Here is an 18,391-nt window from a genome sequence, read left to right as displayed (position 1 = left end):
GTCTCAAGGTTTTGCTTGCCTGAGGTAGAGTATCTCATGATAAGCTGTAGACCATACTATTTACCTAGAGAGTTTTCATCAAATTTTTTTGTAGCTGTCTATTTACCACCACAAACCGATGCTGGCAGTAAGACCGCACTCAACGAGCTGTATAAAGCCATAAACAAACAAGAAAATACTCATCCAGAGGCGGCTCTCCAAGTGGCTGGGTACTTTAATGCAGGGGAACTTAAATCCGTTTTACCAAATTTCTACCAGCATGTCATGTGCAATAAGAGGAAGAAAATCACTAGACCACATTTACTCCACACACAGAGACGCGTACAAAGTTCTCCCTCAATCTCTATTTAGCAAATCTGACCATAATTCCATCTTCCCGATTCCTACTTATAAGCAAAAACTAGCGCAGGAAGTACCAGTGACTCGCTTAATACGTAAGTGGTTAGATGATGCAGACGCTAAGCTACAGGATTATTTTGCTAGCACAGACTGGAATATGTTCCGGGACTCATCCGATGGCATTGAGGAGTATACCACATCAGTCAACGGCTTCGTCAATAAGTGCATCGATGACGTGGTCCTCACAGTGACCCCAACCAGAAGCCATACCCCAACCAGAAGCCATTGAAGGTAACTTGCCAAAATGACTACCAACCCATAACACTCACGTCTGTAGCCATGAAGTGATTTGAAAGGCTGGTCAGGGCTCACATCAACACCATCAACACAGAAATCCTAGACCCACTCCAACTTGCATACCACCCCAACAGATCCACTGATGACACACACTATTGCACTCAACACTGCCATTTCCCACCTGGACAAGAGGAACACCTACGTGAGAATGCTGTTCATTGACTACAGCTCAGCGTTCAACACCATAGTGCCCACGAAGCTCATCACTAAGCTAAGAAGCCTGGGACTAAACACCTCCCTCTGCAACTGGATCCTGGACTTCCTGGCGGGCCGCCCCCAGGTGATAAGGGTAGGCAACAACACATCTGCCACGCTGATCCTCAACACAGGGACCCCCAGGGGTACGTGCTTAGTCCCCTCCTGTACTCCCTGTTCACCAACAGCCCTTCATAAGGCGAATAAAATAGAGGTTGACTCTTCCCATCCACTCCACTCTGAATTCCAGCTCCTTCCCTCTGGCCTCAGGTACAGACCACCTAAGGTTAAAAAAATAGGGCCAAGTACTCTTTTATTCCGAATGCATTTGTGCAACTTAACAAAATGTTGGACTAATTGCACTTAGCACTTGCACTATGAAACTGCACTTACCCTGCCTATTTGTTTGTAAAAGTATGCTATTTATTCTTCATTTTTAGATGTGATATGTTTTATGACTGCTGCAAGATGAATTGCCTCTCTGAAGACATTCAACGTTTTCTGAATCTGAATTTGTCCAAGCACGACTCCAACACCATCATTAAGTTTTCCAACGACATAACGTTGGTAGGCCTGATAAATGAGACAGCCTATAGAGAGGAGGTCAGAGACCTGGAAGTGTGGTGCCAGGACAACAACCTCTCCCTCAATGTGATCAAGACAAAGGAGATGATCGTGGTCTCCAGGAAAAGGAGGGCTGAGCACGCCCCGATTCTCGTCAACGGGGCTGCAGTGAATTTGGCGCATGTGACAAATAAAATTTGATTTGATTTGACTCACACACGCACAGAAATATAATCAGCACCATGGACAGCCACATGATATTTAGCAACGTTGATTGGACTAAATTGTTTGTGGTATCTTGATTTGATGATGTTGAATTGTTTAAGTTGAAATGCTGCTGGAATAGCTGAGAAAGTGTTCCTGTTTTCTTTGTGCTGACTTGGGGTAACTCGCTGTGTTTCTACATCAGTAGCTGTGTAGTAAACTGTTGGAAATATTAACTGTTAGTTACGTGCAATATGTGCAGACTTCACCGGACTGATGCGGCTCTCTGGTTATGTGATGTGTTGTTAAATTTATTCCACCACTGAAGACATTAAACGTTTTCTGAATCTGAATCTGTCCAAGCACGACTCCAACACCATCATTAAGTTTTCCGACGACACAACGTTGGTAGGCCTGATTTATCTTTTTGTTGTCACGGCCTTATTGTATATCATGGTGGCCTATGAACAAACGGGTTATAGAGCAAACATAGCACAACATAGGTTGTAATATGGCTTCCTCTGTGATTTTACCCACGCACCGCTACTGAGTGTGTTTGAGCTGGGCTGAAGCAAAGACCTGCACCCCTAGTAGCTCTCTTAAAAATGTGCCTTCTCATGCTGCTCACCGTGGAAACCAGTTCAATGGATAAGTGCATCCAAATCATATAATTTTGTAATGTGGATCTTTGATGTTAAACCTAGCTATTGACAAGCATTCACAGCAATCAGACACGTAATCTAAATGTCAGCATTCGTATTTGCTTGAGGCAATCATAAAACTGTGTGCACATTCAATGCACCATTCAACATCCGATTAGAAAGTTCTGACAAAGACCAGGACATGTTCAAAACATTGTCTTTCTGGGGGGACATAAATAACCGTCTTAATTTAACCCAGCAGCTAAGAGATCATCATTGTACCGTGTACACACATTTGTACTCAAAAAAAAATTTTGTACTCAACAAACCATGTCGGTGTCTTGTGTAATGGACAGTGGATAATACGATACTGTAACCAATCTATGTGAAATAAACACAGGGGCGTACATGTTGCTTCCATTGTTTTTGCATTTATTGCAGCACAGTTGGTGGGGGAAATTACTACAGTAACATGCCACATTAGCACGCATCAATTTGCATGTCGCTTCAGCCAAGTATCACATGAGCTTTTAGTGATAGTTACACTGTAACCTAACACGCGTGTGAAACTATATCCTAGCATGGATGATGAGCCACCGATTGTGTGCAGTCATACAGTCAGACCACCATAATTCCTCAAAAATATATTACACAATTACTTGATCTAAGGCAGTTCCTACACAAATGTTGTTTCATTGCAAGTGAACCTGGCGAGGAGAGGATGAGAGGCGTAGAGGAAGGGAGGAGGGAAAGCAGAGAGGTGACCTGAATACTATGATGCCATCATGCTAGCAGAGGGAACCTACTGACCCACCACGCTAGTATGTACTGTAGATTTTCTGTAGTCTGAAGATCCAAATAAGAGATCACAGTAACTACGTTTCCATCCACAGTTTTTGTGCGAGTAAAGTCATACCGTATTGTGATGGACTGCTGTGATGGAAACAGGAAGTTTCAGTATAACTTTATAAACATAACATTCGTTCATTCGACATGGTGTTATCTTTTTGGGTGGTGAAAGTGCTTCTTTCTTGATGCTCCTTCCCAATAAATATTGAGGGTCTAATTCTGGTGACTTGATGCTTGAGTGTTTGACAACTGAAAATATTCTTGCTCTTATCAGTAATAATCTCATCATGTAGACTAGCCCAGCCTACCCGCACTGTACAGTATATACCCGAGCTGTTGGCTAGAGCGTACATGCCAAGACCAAAGGAGGCACATTTGCTATTTATTAACGCAACAGTTTGTGTGGCAAAACTATCGGTTTAAAATGTGATGGAAACACATTGAACTTTAGATTTTTATTCGGTAAATGAAATCTTAAGCGAAAAAGTACATTTTGTGTGTACTACATCATCACACACTGATTTTTATTCACAAGTTCGTTCAGTGGAAACACACCACTGGTGGAAAAATTCACATATCTTCTTTATGCTGATTTTAAAATATTTGAATGAAAAGTCGCCAATTAGATGTAAACCTAGCTACTCACAAGAAAATATATTCTTTAGGACATTCTCTCTGTTTTCTTTTTAAGGTCGGAGTACCTGTGCATAGAATCTATAGAATTGAATAGAATCTATTGCAAGTATATTGGAGTATAAAATAAAAGATTCCCCTGCTCATTGCTTGCTTTCCAACTTTCACTTTTGGTGTGCTGCCTCATCTGTCCATCTTTCTCATATCCTCCTGCTGCCCAGCTTGAAGAGCACTCCTTCCATGTCTACCACCACCAATTTATCTGTACATCTTCACTGTGTCCATCTCCTGTGACCACCCCCACCTCCTGCCCATCTCAGACTGATGAGATTGGACAACCATCGACCCACCACCCACTTCTACCCTGTGGTTTCTCCCTAGGATCTAATCTACTCTCAGGAACACCGGAGGGAAAATGCTTTTAGAAGGAGGAGATGGGGAGAGAGAGAGGCAGCGAGTGAAAGCGTTAGGCAGATAGAGAGAGGGTAGGAGGGAAAAGGATGATGAAGTATGTTCCCTTGTGGTTTGTCTCTTTAGTAATGTCCCTGTTTCTGGGAGGCAGTGGTAAATTACCTGTGTTCCGTTGGTAGAACACACCAGGCTGCAGGAAACTCTCTGCCACCTACAGTCACTGTTTATCACTCAATCTTCATTGCCCCCCCCACTCAATCCCCCCTCTCTCTCTATTTCTCTTGTTATTTTTTCTTTCCCCTTCCTCTGTATTGATCTGACTATTATTGTCTCCTCCTCTTTCCCCATCCATTCATCTCACCCATCTTTATTTTTCACTTTTGTCCTAGCCACCCTCTGAGAGAAAATGGCTTTTTCCAATGAGACATCAGAATCAATGATAACATTGGTGCAACATGTCCTTGGTGCTGAACATTCTACAACAAGTGACAATAAAATACAACACTGTTATACTATTTTCTCTCCTCCAGGTATCTCGATGTATAAGATCTCAATGTATTTCAATGGCAGTAGGCATATTTGTAAAGCAGTATCTGCTAGCCAACCTAAAGAGCAGTCTCCAGATACCAACCTATAATTCTCTATCTTCTTCCCTGCTGTCGTGACGTTGGCCTGGGGGTAGGTTTATGACAGTCATAAATACCTCTTCCCCCTTTTTCCTCTCTCTACCCTACTGAGGTTACATTTGCCAAAACCCTTGGTTAACAGAGATTCGGGGAACATCAGAAGGTGGGGGGAAATGAACTATATTCTGGTAATGCGACCAATTGAACATATGCGGTGGTACTTAATGAATATGATGTCAGTTCGGTTGTCATCTGAGACATTCTCATCAATGAGAAGATTACATAAACTCAGCACATCAGAGTTATTGGATTCACATGGAATTATTGTTCAATTTAAATGTTTGAATATGAAATTATTTGTGATGGGATGAAATGTGATTTTAGCTTAAAAAATGTGAGATTTGGGTTTTCATAAGATAAGGCTGCTCAATCAGTGGCCCGCCCTGTGAAGGGACATGGGCTATACAACTTTTCAAACACGCCCTCCTCTCCCTTCCTATATAAGCCCTTGACGACAACATAACTTCCTGTTCCGGGGATGTAGGACGACGGTCCTATGTCAGAATGGTTCAGAATGGTTCAGATAATAACTACAGAATGAAGCCAACATCAGCGTGAGCTTTGGTTTGCGAATGGTATGAACTTTGAAGCCGTTGAGTTAGCAACCGCAGCAAACGCAGGTTAGGAAGGAACAGACAGAGTATGCCGTCTACCACACAACAACGTTACTACAACGTCTCCAATTGACCACCAGAGACATTCTTCAAAGGACAAAGGACTCGGTTTGGCAACATGGCCTTCCATCTACCACCAACCTGTTGAAGCGCAGCTCAGAGTAAATATTTATTGCATTTTCCTTTTCCAAATGGGCGGTAATTTACGATAGCCCAGCTTCTTCCCTTTGTTCCTCAGTCTTCCCGCTCCTTCACTAATCCCAGCCCCTTTTCTTTTGTGTAACAAGCTGTCATATCTGTTCCGCCCGCCAGGGACGTTTTCTTTTATGACGTAATTTGTAATCAAGTTATGATTAATTGTGTGTATGTGTAATTCTGTGTGATTAGTTAGGTATTTAGTAAATAAACATTTAAACCCAATTTTGTATTGCTGATTCAACTTGTTAGCCAGGGTTTGTGCAGATAAAATAATTTACAACTTTCAGATGAGACTGAATTAAGACCACGATTGATATTTACTGCTATTGATGTAAAATATTACTAGGTCTTTAAGAGTTTATTCGGAAGATAACAGCTCTATAAATATTATTTTGTGATGCCCAACTCTCTAGTTAATTACATTTACATGATTAGCTCAATCAGGTGATATTAATTACGGAGAAATTATTTTATAGAATAGCATGTCATATCACTTAATCCGGCATAGCCAAAGACACGATACTGCTGATACCCCCAGCACCAGTTCCATCTCTATGTGACTCAGCTAGATAAGCCTGACATCGCACCATAGACAACTCTCCTGGCGACACAAAACATGCTCTTCACACATCATCACTCTCTCCTCTCCTCTGCGTGGAGATCACTCCCTCCTCTGCTCTCCTCTCTGTGTGCATGGCAACCTGATCAGTGCTCGGTGGCTACCGTTTTAAATGGAGAGAGGTTCTGGTGGGTGGATGACAGTCTGCTCTGTTCATCACCACAGGTAATCCCTAGTTCTGATCAGGATTCATAAGAAGGCTACAGCAACAATTCCTATCACATGTTCCTAGATTACTGACACTTCTGTAAGTATTGGTTTAGTTGCCTTTTGTCAGGCTTAAAGGCTGACTAAGCTTACCCAAATTCTCTGGTTGATAGTGTGATACATGTTGCACCTTGATTTCAGGTTAAAGGTGGGTTTGCTTACTTTGATGATGAGGGTAAATTTGGTGTACAGGTCTCTGCTGACTGGTTTCAAGAGGAGGAGCTCTGCGGTCGTCTTGTTCAGGGAGAAGTAGTCTGGGTACAATGAGGGCTGGCCTGAAGTAAAACAACACGCACAAATAATCTGTTTTTGTGCTTTTGGGCATGAATGGTGACCATTGATAAGACATTAGCGATTAAAGGATCAAAGTGGAATAGTGGAACTGATCATGCAAACATGCATGTGTGTGACTGGTAGCTCTGTGAGGAACCTACCAACCAGTATGTAGTAATGGATCCCTGGCCTTTTAGACGGGGGCTGAATGTTCCTGTCCATGTCCACAGCTTGAATAGGTGGGGTCACCCCCAGCGGGTTCAGTTCACTCTGAAAAGGAGGGAGGAAGGAAGAGGGGGGAGTCAGTAACCAATTAACTGTGTTAGTAGTTTGTATCCCCATTACACTGTTAAGCCTTTTGCGAACAAGGGAAACGTGACAAAATGCAAATAAATTTTCAATATTAAATATCATAAACAATATATCAGTATTATGGCTTTGTTAGATTCAGTCCCCATTCACACAGTACACTACTGTTAACACAATAGGCTAACAATCTAATTAAACAGCTTTAGGTTTCTTCTTCCTCAGAATTCTCACCAACATGCATAATAGTACCATACATCACAGCTAATCTGTTTGTTGTGCTGTAGGCTAGGCTACTTCTCTTATTCACGCACACTCATTGCTAATAGACACCCTTAGCACTAATTAGCTTGCTCTGCATTTCCCTAGTGTACCCACATATGGCTAATACAGTAAGTGGATGTGTGCTTAGCGGTTTGCGTTGTACTTCCCAAGCACAGGAAGGCACATGGCTAACCAACAGCTCTGGCAGAATCCCTCCCTTGGGGAAAGTATTTATATCCCAGGGTCCACTGTAATCCATGCACGCACGCACCCACACACACACACACCCACACACACACCCCCCCACACACACACACACACACACACACACACACACACACACACACACCACCACTTTTACAATGTATGGAGGTGCGCTAAATCAAATCCCTCTAGCTCTGCACAATGATGATTAGCTATAATACTCCTCCAGCAGCCATTCTCGTGAGGACTCCAGAGCAGATAGCTAATACCCCTAAGGGAGCAAATAAATACATATCAACTCAATAAGGTGTGTCTAGCCTCTATAATTACATACAATACACTCATCAATTATTCATTCAGAGAAAAGCCTCACCATACAGCATATGAATTTGCAATGCCTTTAGAAAGTATTCACACCCTTTTCCACATTTTGTTGTGTTACAGCCTGAATTCAAAATGGATTCAATTGAGAATTTTGGGTCACTGGCCTACACACAATACCACATCATGTCAAAGTAGAATTATATTTTTAGAAATGTTTACAAATTAATAAAAAATGAAAAGCTGAAATGTCAATAAGTATTCAACCCCGTTGTTATGGCAAGCCTAAATAAGTTCAGGAATAATAATGTGATTAAACTCAGATTATAATTGCATTATTATCTGTGTGTGCAATAATAGTGTTTAACATGAGTTTCGAATGACTACCTCATCTCTGTACACCACACACAATTATCTGTAAAGGTCCCTTAGTAGAGCAATGCCTCGCAAATGAAGGGCTCCTATCGGTAGATGGGTAAAAGTAAAAACAAAACATGAAATATCCCTTTAAGCATGGTGAAGTTGTTAATTACACTTTGGATGATGTATCAATACACCCAGTCACTACAAAGATACAGGTGTCCTTCCTAAATCAGTTGCCAGAGAGGAAGGAAACCGCTCAAGGATTTCACCATGATGCCAATGGTGACTTTAAAACTATTAAAGAGCTTAATAGCAGTGATAGGAGAAAACTGAGGATGGATCAACAACATTGTCGTTATTCCACAACACTAACCTACATGATAGAGTGTAATGAAGGAAGCCTGTACAGGATAAACATATTTCAAAACATGCATCCTGTTTGCATTAAGGCACTAAAGTAAAACAGCAAACAAAGTAGCAAAGAAATTAGCATTCATTCCTGAATACAAAGCTTTATGTTTGTGGCAAATCCAACACAACACATTACTGATTAACACTCTTCATATTTTAAATAATGGTGGTGGCTGGATCATGTTATGGGTATGCTTGTCATCAGCATGGACCAGGGAGTTTCTTTAATAAAAAGAAACGGAATAGAGCTAAGCACAGAAACATTTCCTGAGGAAAACATGGTTCAGTCTGCTTTCCAACAGACATTATGAGACAAATGCACCTTTCAGCACGAACAATAACCTAAAACACAGGAACAAATTTACACTGGAGTTGCTTACCAAGATGACATTGAATGTTCCTGAGTGGCCAGGTTACAGTTTTGACTTAAATCGACTTGAAAACCTATTACAAGACCTGGAAATGGCTGTCTAGCAATGATCAACAACCAACTTGACAGAGCTTGAATCATTTAAAAAAGAATAATGTGCAAATATTGTACAATCCAGGTATGCAAAGCTCTTAGAGACTTACCCAGAACGACTCACAGCTGTAATTGTGGTTTTACAATGGTTTTACTGCAGCAGGTACAGTTTTCCAAGCAACTACCAGAAAAAAGCTGATAATATAGCCTTGCAATCTAGGAAGGCTGAACAAACTCTGCAAAACAAATTCGGTAACATTTTATAATAACCCCTGGTCATAAAGAATTGATAAAATATTGTCTATTGCATTTTAAACATTTATTAATATTTTATCTTATATTTACTAATGTTAGTAAGCTATTCATTAATATATCTATAGATATACAGGACCAGTCAAAAGTTTGGTCACACCTACTCATTCCATGGTTTTTCTTTATTTTTACTATTTTATACATTGTAGAATAATAGTGAAGACATCAAAACTATGAAATAACACAAGGAAGCATGTAGTAACCACAAAAGTGTTAAACAAATGAAAATATATTTCATATTTGAAATTCTTCAAAGTAGCCACCCTTTGCCTTGATGACAGCTTTGCACATTCTTAGCATTTTCTCAACCAGCTTTATGAGGTAATCACCTGGAATGCATTTGAATTAACAGGTGTGCCTTGTTAAAAATGTATGACAAGGTAGGGGTTGAATACAGAAGATAGCCCTATTTGGTAAAAGACCAAGTCCATATTATGGCAAGAACATCTCAAATAAGCAAAGAGAAATGACAATCCATCATTACTTTAAGACATGAAGGTCAGTCAATACAGAAAATGTAAAGACATTTGAAAGTTTCTTCAAGTGCAGTCGAAAAATGATCAAGCGCTATGATGAAACTGGCTCTCATGAGGACCGCCTCAGGATTTGAAGACCCAGACTTACCTCTGCTGCAGAGGATAAGTTCATTGGAGATACCAGCCTCAGAAATTGCAGCCCAAATAAATTATTCCCAGAATTCAAGTAACAGACACATCTCAGCATCAACTGTTGTTGGAGATCGCGTGAATCAGGCCTTCATGGTCAAATTGCTTCAAAGAAATTACTACTAAAGGACACCAATAAGAAGAAGAGACTTGCTTGGGACAAGAAACACGAGCAATTGAGATTAGACTGGGGGAAATCTGTCATTTGGTCTGATGAGTCCAAATTGAGATTTTTGGTTACAACCATCGTGTCTTTGTGAGACGCAGGGTAGGTGAACGGATGATCTCTGCATGTGTGGTTCCCACCTTGAAGCATGGAGGAGGAAGTGTGATGGTGTGGGGGTGCTTTGCTGGTGAACACTGTCCATTTTACTCTGGTAATAAACTGTAAACCATTGACAAGCGTTGTACTCAGAGTCTGCGCACTGGTTCAACTGCCCAGAATAGATAGATAGCTTTGAAGGATACATATCCTCTTAATATACAGTATCATTATATACTATTAATGTTTTATATCAATATATTATCTTAGTATGAATACATGGCTTATTCTTAAAAATAGAAATAAGTGTTCTTTGTTTATGAGAAGGATAATTAGGTTGTGGACTGTAGTGGACCGGAATAATGTGGAATGTGGAATAATGTGTGGAATAATACTCCCTAACTTGACTGATAAGAAGACCTTTGAGAGGCGTGAAGGAGTACCGGACTCAAGCTGGGATGATAACACCATCTGCCCAGCCACAGAGATTGATCGTTCATCCTAGACACAGAAGGGGGGTCTGTTTGGGAAGGGAGGCCTAGTTGGAGGTTATAAATATATGTTGTGACTCTGTATCTGCTGCATAACCTAGTGTGGTGAATACATCTAGCTAGAGCTTTCTTTGGGTATCCATCTGGATTACTGAGCCGGAATTAGGAACCTAACTATTGCCGTTATTGGCTGGATTCACCAAGATTTGTAGTCAAAACTAAAGAGTCTGAATCAGTGGAACAGGAGCCGGCACAAAACAAGGTAGGCAAGTTCCTACACCTGACACCACTCATTCTGTCATGTTGGGGAGATGGGTTGAAGGTGGAATATAAATTATGGGAAACCTAGAAAGCCTGGATTTATTCAGTAGGCCTACTGTGTGTACGACCGGTCATAGACCTATGATTTGGAGCCCATAGGGGGTTTAGCAGTCTATGCCTAGGAGGTTTAGCCACCAGCATGTTAAGACTATGCACTATATTCCTAGGAGGTTTAGCCAACAGCATGTTAAGACTATGCACTACATTCCTAGGAGGTTTAGCCACCAGCATGTTAGCCTAGGCACTATATGCCTAGGAGGTTTAGCCACCAGAATGTTAGACTAGGCATTGTTATATGCCTGGGGAAATATGAAACATTCAGATGTTGGCTAAATTTGTTACCTTGAAAAGACAGTACTTGAAGTGAAGCTTTTAGGGGATACAATTAGACAGAGCGAGAGAGAGAGAAAGAGAGACAGAAAGAGAGAGTAAGCAAGAGCAATAGAGCGAGAGAGAGAGACAGCAAGATAGAGAACAAGAGATAGAGAAAGTGACAGAGAGAGAAAGAGATAGACTTTTCCATCCTGCTCTCTAGCTTCCAACATTTCTTCCACTGATGAGAAAGCTGAGCTTTGGGTACTGTACTGTAGAAATCCACACAGCTCCCCGGCCCTGCATACTTAGCAGTCTGCAAACCTTTTATCATTAATTATAAATCACCCTGACTCCTCTCAGCCAACAACTGGATTCACAATGACTCTCTATTTCTCTCTCTTTATCCATGTCTCTAACTATTTAGGTCACTGTCCATCTCCTCTCCTTCTCCCTTTCTCAGTCACTATCACCAAGTATTTCTCTCTAACTCCCTCAGGGACCCAGTGACACAGGGTGAGCAGAGAAGACACAGAGATCCATTGTCAAAAAACACATGGGACTGTCACGTTCTGCAACTCCAATCTCAGTTTGACACTGTAGTTGGTCACTACCTCCCAGCACTCCCAGCAAAAAGGCCTCTTCCTCTTCTCTCTCTCCCTCTTATTTCTGACATCCTGTGAGAGATGTCAGGTCCACAGCACCCCCCCCCCTTCTTTCCCTCAGTCTGACTCCCCCCACCCCTCTCTCCATCTCTTTCTGCTCTACATTTCCTACCAAAGTTATATCAATCTCTATCGCTTTTTGAACGGAATTCAGCTGGTGTTTTTAGTCTGAAGCTAACTGAAACCAGAAAATGTTTTTAAATGACCATGCTGAGACAAAACAGCAAGGATTAGTGTGTGTGACGAACACGCTCACACTTCAAACACTGCAGATGTGGCATTTACTTCCACACTCTCCTGCCATGCTGTTCTGCCAGTGTGGTGCTGGTCTGTGCCAGTATAGCGCTGTGACTTATGATATACACACTTGTCAGATCATCACCTGCCTGACACTCACTCACTCACTACCTGTTCGCTTACACACACACAAAGCCTAACCCTCCTCCCATACCCCCACTAACCTAACCCTAAACATTACCCCTGAGCATAAAATAGCCTTTTACCTTGTGGGAATTGGTCAAATGTCCTTGTTTTACTATTGTTGTGAGGACTTCTTGTTTTACTATCCTTGTGAGGACTTCTGGTACCCAGGATAGCAAAACCAAAAACATACACACACACAGTGTGTTTTGTACCGGTTTGGTGAATTCTGGTATGGTGACTCGGTAGGTGACTGGGTTGCAGTCGTGGGTGTTGTTGACCAGGACACAGGGCAGGAACATGGGGCCCAGGTCATCTCCATCCAGAACATCTATTGTCAAAGTGGTCGTAGCGGTCCGCCTATTGGCATCGTACGGGGCACGGTCCTGTAGGATGCAAGTCAACATGGTTACTTACCAAAGCTATTAATTAATAACACATTGAAATATCATCAAAATCAATCAAAGGAGACCAATTTCTCTTTTCAATTCCATGATCAACTTTGTAATCTTAGTGAGCATAATGGGTTGAGAAATATATATTCATGTACCATCGCTCTACTTAAAATATAATTCTGTAGCATTACAGTGCCTGATTCATAATCCTTGTCAGGGACTCTTCACGGCTAATGACCAGAAGTAATAAGCAAGGCCACACTACATCTTTTATAAAAATGCATTTATTAAAAACCTAAGCATTTAAACCAGTCTCATTAGAGCCACTTGATTTCCAATATCTAATGTGGCCTGCTGGGAGTCTGGGAGCCACTGCCCTTCCTCTTATTAAAGTTCTAATTAAATAAGTCCTGCTTCTACACTTGCATTGCTTGCTGTTTGGGGTTTTAGGCTGGGTTTCTGTACAGCACTTTGAGATATCAGCTGATGTACGAAGGGCTATATAAATACATTTGATTTGATTTGATTTGATATGTTAGGCTGTTAGCCTACGAACAGTTATCTGACGGAGCTCCAAAGAGAGCCTGGAGTCGTTATGCAAATTTGGAAATAAATAGTAATGGAAACAGGAAAAAGGGACCAACCTTTCAGTTAGGTCGTTCTGGACTAAAAGTAATTATGGGCTATGTAACTTGTAGGCTATTTGAAAGTTGATTGTTTGTGGATTTGTTTCTTGTTAAGGAATAAACAATGGTCCCTTGATGAGGAGCTGTCTCCATCCTTTCATAATCCAGAACACAAACTTCTACATAACCACAACAAATCAATGATCATTGTGCTGCTTTTATTCTAGGATTAGAACACCATGTCAGTCAAGCAAAGAATTAAAAACAGTCGAACAATCAAAGCGTATAGAGGCTTTGAAAAAAGCTTTGCACTTTAATTGAAAATGTGTAATCTGCAACAGCTGCTATCTTTCCTTCCAATTATGTACATTTTAATTTCAGTAACAACAAATAGTAACTACACAGAACAAAAAAATTAAATACAACAAGTGTTGATCCCATGTTTCATGAGCTGAAACAAAAGATCCCAGAAATACTTACAAAAATCGTATTTTTCTCAAATTTTATGCACAAATTTGTTCACATCCCTGTTAGTGAGCATTTCTCCTTTGCCAAGATAATCCATCTACCTGACAAGTGTGGCATATCAAGAAGCTGATTAAATAACATGATCATTACACAAGTGCACCTTGTGTTGGGGACAATAAAAGGCCTCTCTAGAATGTGCAGTTTCGTCACACAACACAATGCCACTGAAGCCATTGAAGAGGAGTGGAATAACATTCCACTGGCCACAATCAACAGGCTGATCAACTCTATGTGAAGGAGATGTGTTGCACTGCATAAGGCAAATGGTGGTCACATCAGATACTGACTGGTTTTCCACACCCCTACTTTTTCTTGAAGATATCTGTGACTAACAGATGGATATCTGTATTCCCAGTCATGTGAAATCCATAGATTAGGGCCTAATTAATTGATTTCAATCGACTGATTTCCTTATACAGTGCATTGCAAAACTATTCATCCTCTTTGGCATTTTACCTATTCTGTTCATTACAACCTATATAAGCTTCTAAATAGGATATGGTGCAACCAGTTACCTTCAGAAGTCACATAAGTAGTTAAACAAAGTCCACCTGTGGGCAATCTAAGTGTCACATGATCTCAGTATATATACACATGTTCTGAAAGGCCCCAGAGTCTGCAACACCCCAAAACAAGGGGCACCACCAAGCAAGTGGCACCATGAAGACCAAGGAGCTCTCCAAACAGGTCAGGGACAAAGTTGTGGAGAAGTACAGATCAGGGTTGGGTTATAAAAAAATATCAGAAACGTTGAACATCCCATGGAGCACCATTAAATCCATTATAAAAGACGACAACACAAGAAACCTGCCAAGAGAGGGCCGCCCACCAAAACTCACGGATCAGGCAAGGAGGACATTAATCAGAGAGGCAAAAAAGAGACCAAAGATAACCCTGAAGGAGTTGCTAAACTCCACAGTGGAGATTGGAGTATCTGTCCATAGGACCACTTTAAGCCGTACACTCCACAGAGCTGGGCTTTATGGAAGAGTGGCCAGAAAAAGCCATTGCTTAAAGAAAATGTATTGTTTGCCAAAGCATATGGAAGAAGGTACTCTGGTCAGATGAGACTATACCGTAGCCTTTTTAGCCATCAAGGAAAACGCTATGTCTGGCACAAACCAAACACCTCTCATCACCCGAGAACACCATCCCCACAGTGAAGCATGGTAGTGGCAGCATCATGTGTGGGGATGTTTTTCATTGTCAGGGACTGGGAAACTGGTCAGAATTGAAAGAATAGTGGATGCCGCTAGATACAGGGAAATTCTTGAGGGAAACCTGTTTCAGTCTTCCAGAGATTCAAAAATGGGACGGAGGTTCACCTTCTAGCATACTGCTAAAGCAACACTCGAGTGTTTTAAGGGGAAACATTTAAATGTCTTGGAATGGCCTAGTAAAAGCCCAGACCTTAATCCAATTGAGAATCTGTGGAATGACGTAAAGATTGCTGTACACCAGCGGAACCCATCCAACTTGAAGGAGCTGTAGCAGTTTTGCCGAATGGGCAAAAATCACAGTGGCTATATGTGCCAAGCTCATAGAGACATACCCCAAGAGACTTGCCGCTGTAATTTCTGCAAAAGGTGGCTCTACAAAGTATAGATTTATTTTTTTGTGGGGGGGGGTGAATAGTTATGCACGCTGAAGTTTTCCGTTCTTTTTGTTGTCTTATTTCTTGTTTGTTTCACAAAAAAAAATATTTTGCATCTTCAAATGTGTAAATTTTGTGTAAATCAAATGATACAACCCCCCCAAAAATCTATTTTAATTCCAAGTTGTAAGGGGGGGGGGGGGGGGGGGGGTACTTTCGCAAGCCACTGTATGAACCGTAACTCAATAAAATCTTAGAAATTGTTGCATGTTGCCTTTATATTTTTGTTCATTGCAGTAAGGTTTTGGTTTATCTGGCAATGGCACACTTAATGAAGCATAAACCAAACAAAGTGACAATCAGCTATTTACCCTATATTCTAAAAATCAGCACTTAACACTTTAAACAAAACAAGTCCCTAAACCAACCATTCAGTCCAAAACCTTACAAAACGCCAATCCATTCTCTTAGCCAGAGTAGAAAACAAACAGATCCATGGACCCTCAAGTCCTAAACATTCAAAAACTCTCACTGTCAATTCACTAGCATGACACCAAGTAAAACATATTGTTCATTAATATTTCATATGCACAAACACACATGCGTATGCACACACTTCTGGAGCACACAAACAAACAAACAAACAAAGTGTCTCACATTGGCTTTAACAATGACCAGGTAGCGTGTTTTCTCTTCGTAGTTTAGTCTCTCAGCCAGAACAATGTTTCCAGAGAGAGTATTCCCTACAACCACAGTTGTATTAGACACCTGAGAAAGAAAAAAGAGACAGAGAGGGCGAGAGAAAGAGAGAGAGACAGACAGACAGTGTTCAGTCATAGGTTTCACTGTCAACAGACATTGTTCCGCTGTCCCATTGTCGTATAGCTTCAGTAAGTCAAAATCTGCAGTCAGTAATCATTACATCCACGTACTGGGTCATTGGGGTTGTACTGGATGCCATATTCTATCTGTCCGTTGGGCCCGTCATCGATGTCTGTGGCCCCATTGTCTCCACTGAAGCCTGTGAATATGGTGGTCCCGGCAGGAGTGAGCTGGAGGCAGAGATAGAGACAGAATACTATCAACAGGCATGTCCCTCTGTCTGGACATTGTAACAACTCTATATTTTACATTTCACTGATATTACTGACCCCTCCCAAGATCGCAGGAACACAGTGTCTTCTATGGAAGGTGGCCAAATACTGACAGAAGTGCAAGAAGTGGAGACCTTTGTTGTTAGGAAGAGTGAATGAATGCACTGATTTGAACTGAAAATGTTTTCGTCGGCAGCTGTGGATGAGTATTTCTCTGGGGCCTCAGCACCCCACTGACAGCCATAACAACCTCTCAGAGAGATGCTGCAGAGAGAGGGTCCTCCAGAGAGCTGTGTTCTAGAGCACCTGGGGGCCCGAGGGGAGTTGAGCTCAGTTCAGGAGAGGTTTGACAGCAGTGGAGTCTGATTCAGAACACTTTTCAGGGAGTAATGTTTCCTGGGATAATACACACTGACAGGAACTTAGAGTGAAGAACATAGGAAGTGTCAACAAAGGAGACAAAAGTCATGGTTGTCTGACTCGGAGGCTCTCGATACAGGCGTCTTATAATTTGTTCAATATTTTTTGCTGAGAATTTGCACATTTTAAGTGTATTTGAAGTTTAAAAAGCCTTCTAAAGTTTGTAATTTCCACTTTGACATTTCAGACTTGATTTGCCCAAACAAAAAATGTATCAACCTCTACAAAAATGTCCATTATTTTAATCCACATAATAGTTCATATTTCCTGTTGCTGCAGGATTATTTTCCAGCTGTAGCAAATTAAGATCTGATATCTGTACATATCAAAAGCTTGCTGAAATAATAAGACATGTCCAGTGTCATTAATGTGATGATATTTTGGAAAAGAGAATCAGAGAAATAACTAGTGTATTTGACAGTGACACTCAACAGTAAATTAAATGTATTTCCTCTGACAGCTGCGAGATATGATGGATGAGAACCATGGTAATTTCAGAGAGCTATATCAGCAAATGTAGGAGATTTAAAATCAATCATCAAATGTGTATGCACATTCTGTATCCACATAATTAGCTTGTTGGTTCATTTCTGCAGACGTTTTGGTCAAAATGTAAGTTTCATTCAAGCATACTGTAGGTAGATAACAGTTTGTGGTAAAAAAAAAAATAAAGTTATACAGCAAATTGTAGCCAAAAGTCAATTTGCTGTAGGTGTAGATATCACTGGCTGTTTTTGATTAAACATATTATATCCTTCTAAACACATTGATGCCTAATGCAAAATATTTAAGAGAATCCGGTGTTGGAGGATATATTGGCACAGGTATTTTGGTATTTGGTATTTTATTAGGATCCCCTTTAGCTGTTGCAAAAGCAGCAACTACTCTTCCTGGGGTCCACACAAAACATGAAACATGACATAATATGGGTATTGTTAACTGTACCAACATATCCTCCAAACACCATCTTCGGGAGAATTGTAACTTTTAAACAACTGGAATTTATTCATATTATTTCATCCTTCCACAATATATAGTCCCGACACAAATCTAGGGTTGCTACCAAAGCTGGCTGGTTGTTTGTTCTATTGGTTCGGTTGCTGGCAATGTTCTTATCCCTTGCTTGCCAGCTAGCCAACTACGTCTAACTTACAGTCACGTCAA

The 18,391-nt window shown here is 41.0% G+C and overlaps 1 protein-coding gene across 4 annotated transcripts in view; it reads right to left on the bottom strand.

Annotated features, from left to right (window-relative positions):
- Window positions 1-18,391, bottom strand: part of LOC109889942 (protocadherin-15-like) — a 266,187-nt gene that overhangs the window by 154,074 nt on the left and 93,722 nt on the right. For all 4 annotated transcript variants that reach the window (XM_031823570.1, XM_031823571.1, XM_031823569.1 and 1 more), the window contains exons 7-11: window positions 16,646-16,765; window positions 16,371-16,481; window positions 12,786-12,956; window positions 6,952-7,060; window positions 6,680-6,792 (exon numbers count right to left, since the gene is read on the bottom strand). In XM_031823570.1, coding sequence (XP_031679430.1) covers window positions 6,680-6,792; window positions 6,952-7,060; window positions 12,786-12,956; window positions 16,371-16,481; window positions 16,646-16,765 — 624 coding nt within the window. The remainder of the gene's footprint in view (window positions 1-6,679; window positions 6,793-6,951; window positions 7,061-12,785; window positions 12,957-16,370; window positions 16,482-16,645; window positions 16,766-18,391) is intronic.

This window comes from Oncorhynchus kisutch, linkage group LG4 (assembly GCF_002021735.2).
Source record: "Oncorhynchus kisutch isolate 150728-3 linkage group LG4, Okis_V2, whole genome shotgun sequence".
Taxonomy (NCBI): Eukaryota; Metazoa; Chordata; class Actinopteri; order Salmoniformes; family Salmonidae; genus Oncorhynchus; species Oncorhynchus kisutch.
Note: the sequence above shows the minus strand (reverse complement) of the source record. Positions and strands in the feature narration are given on the sequence as shown.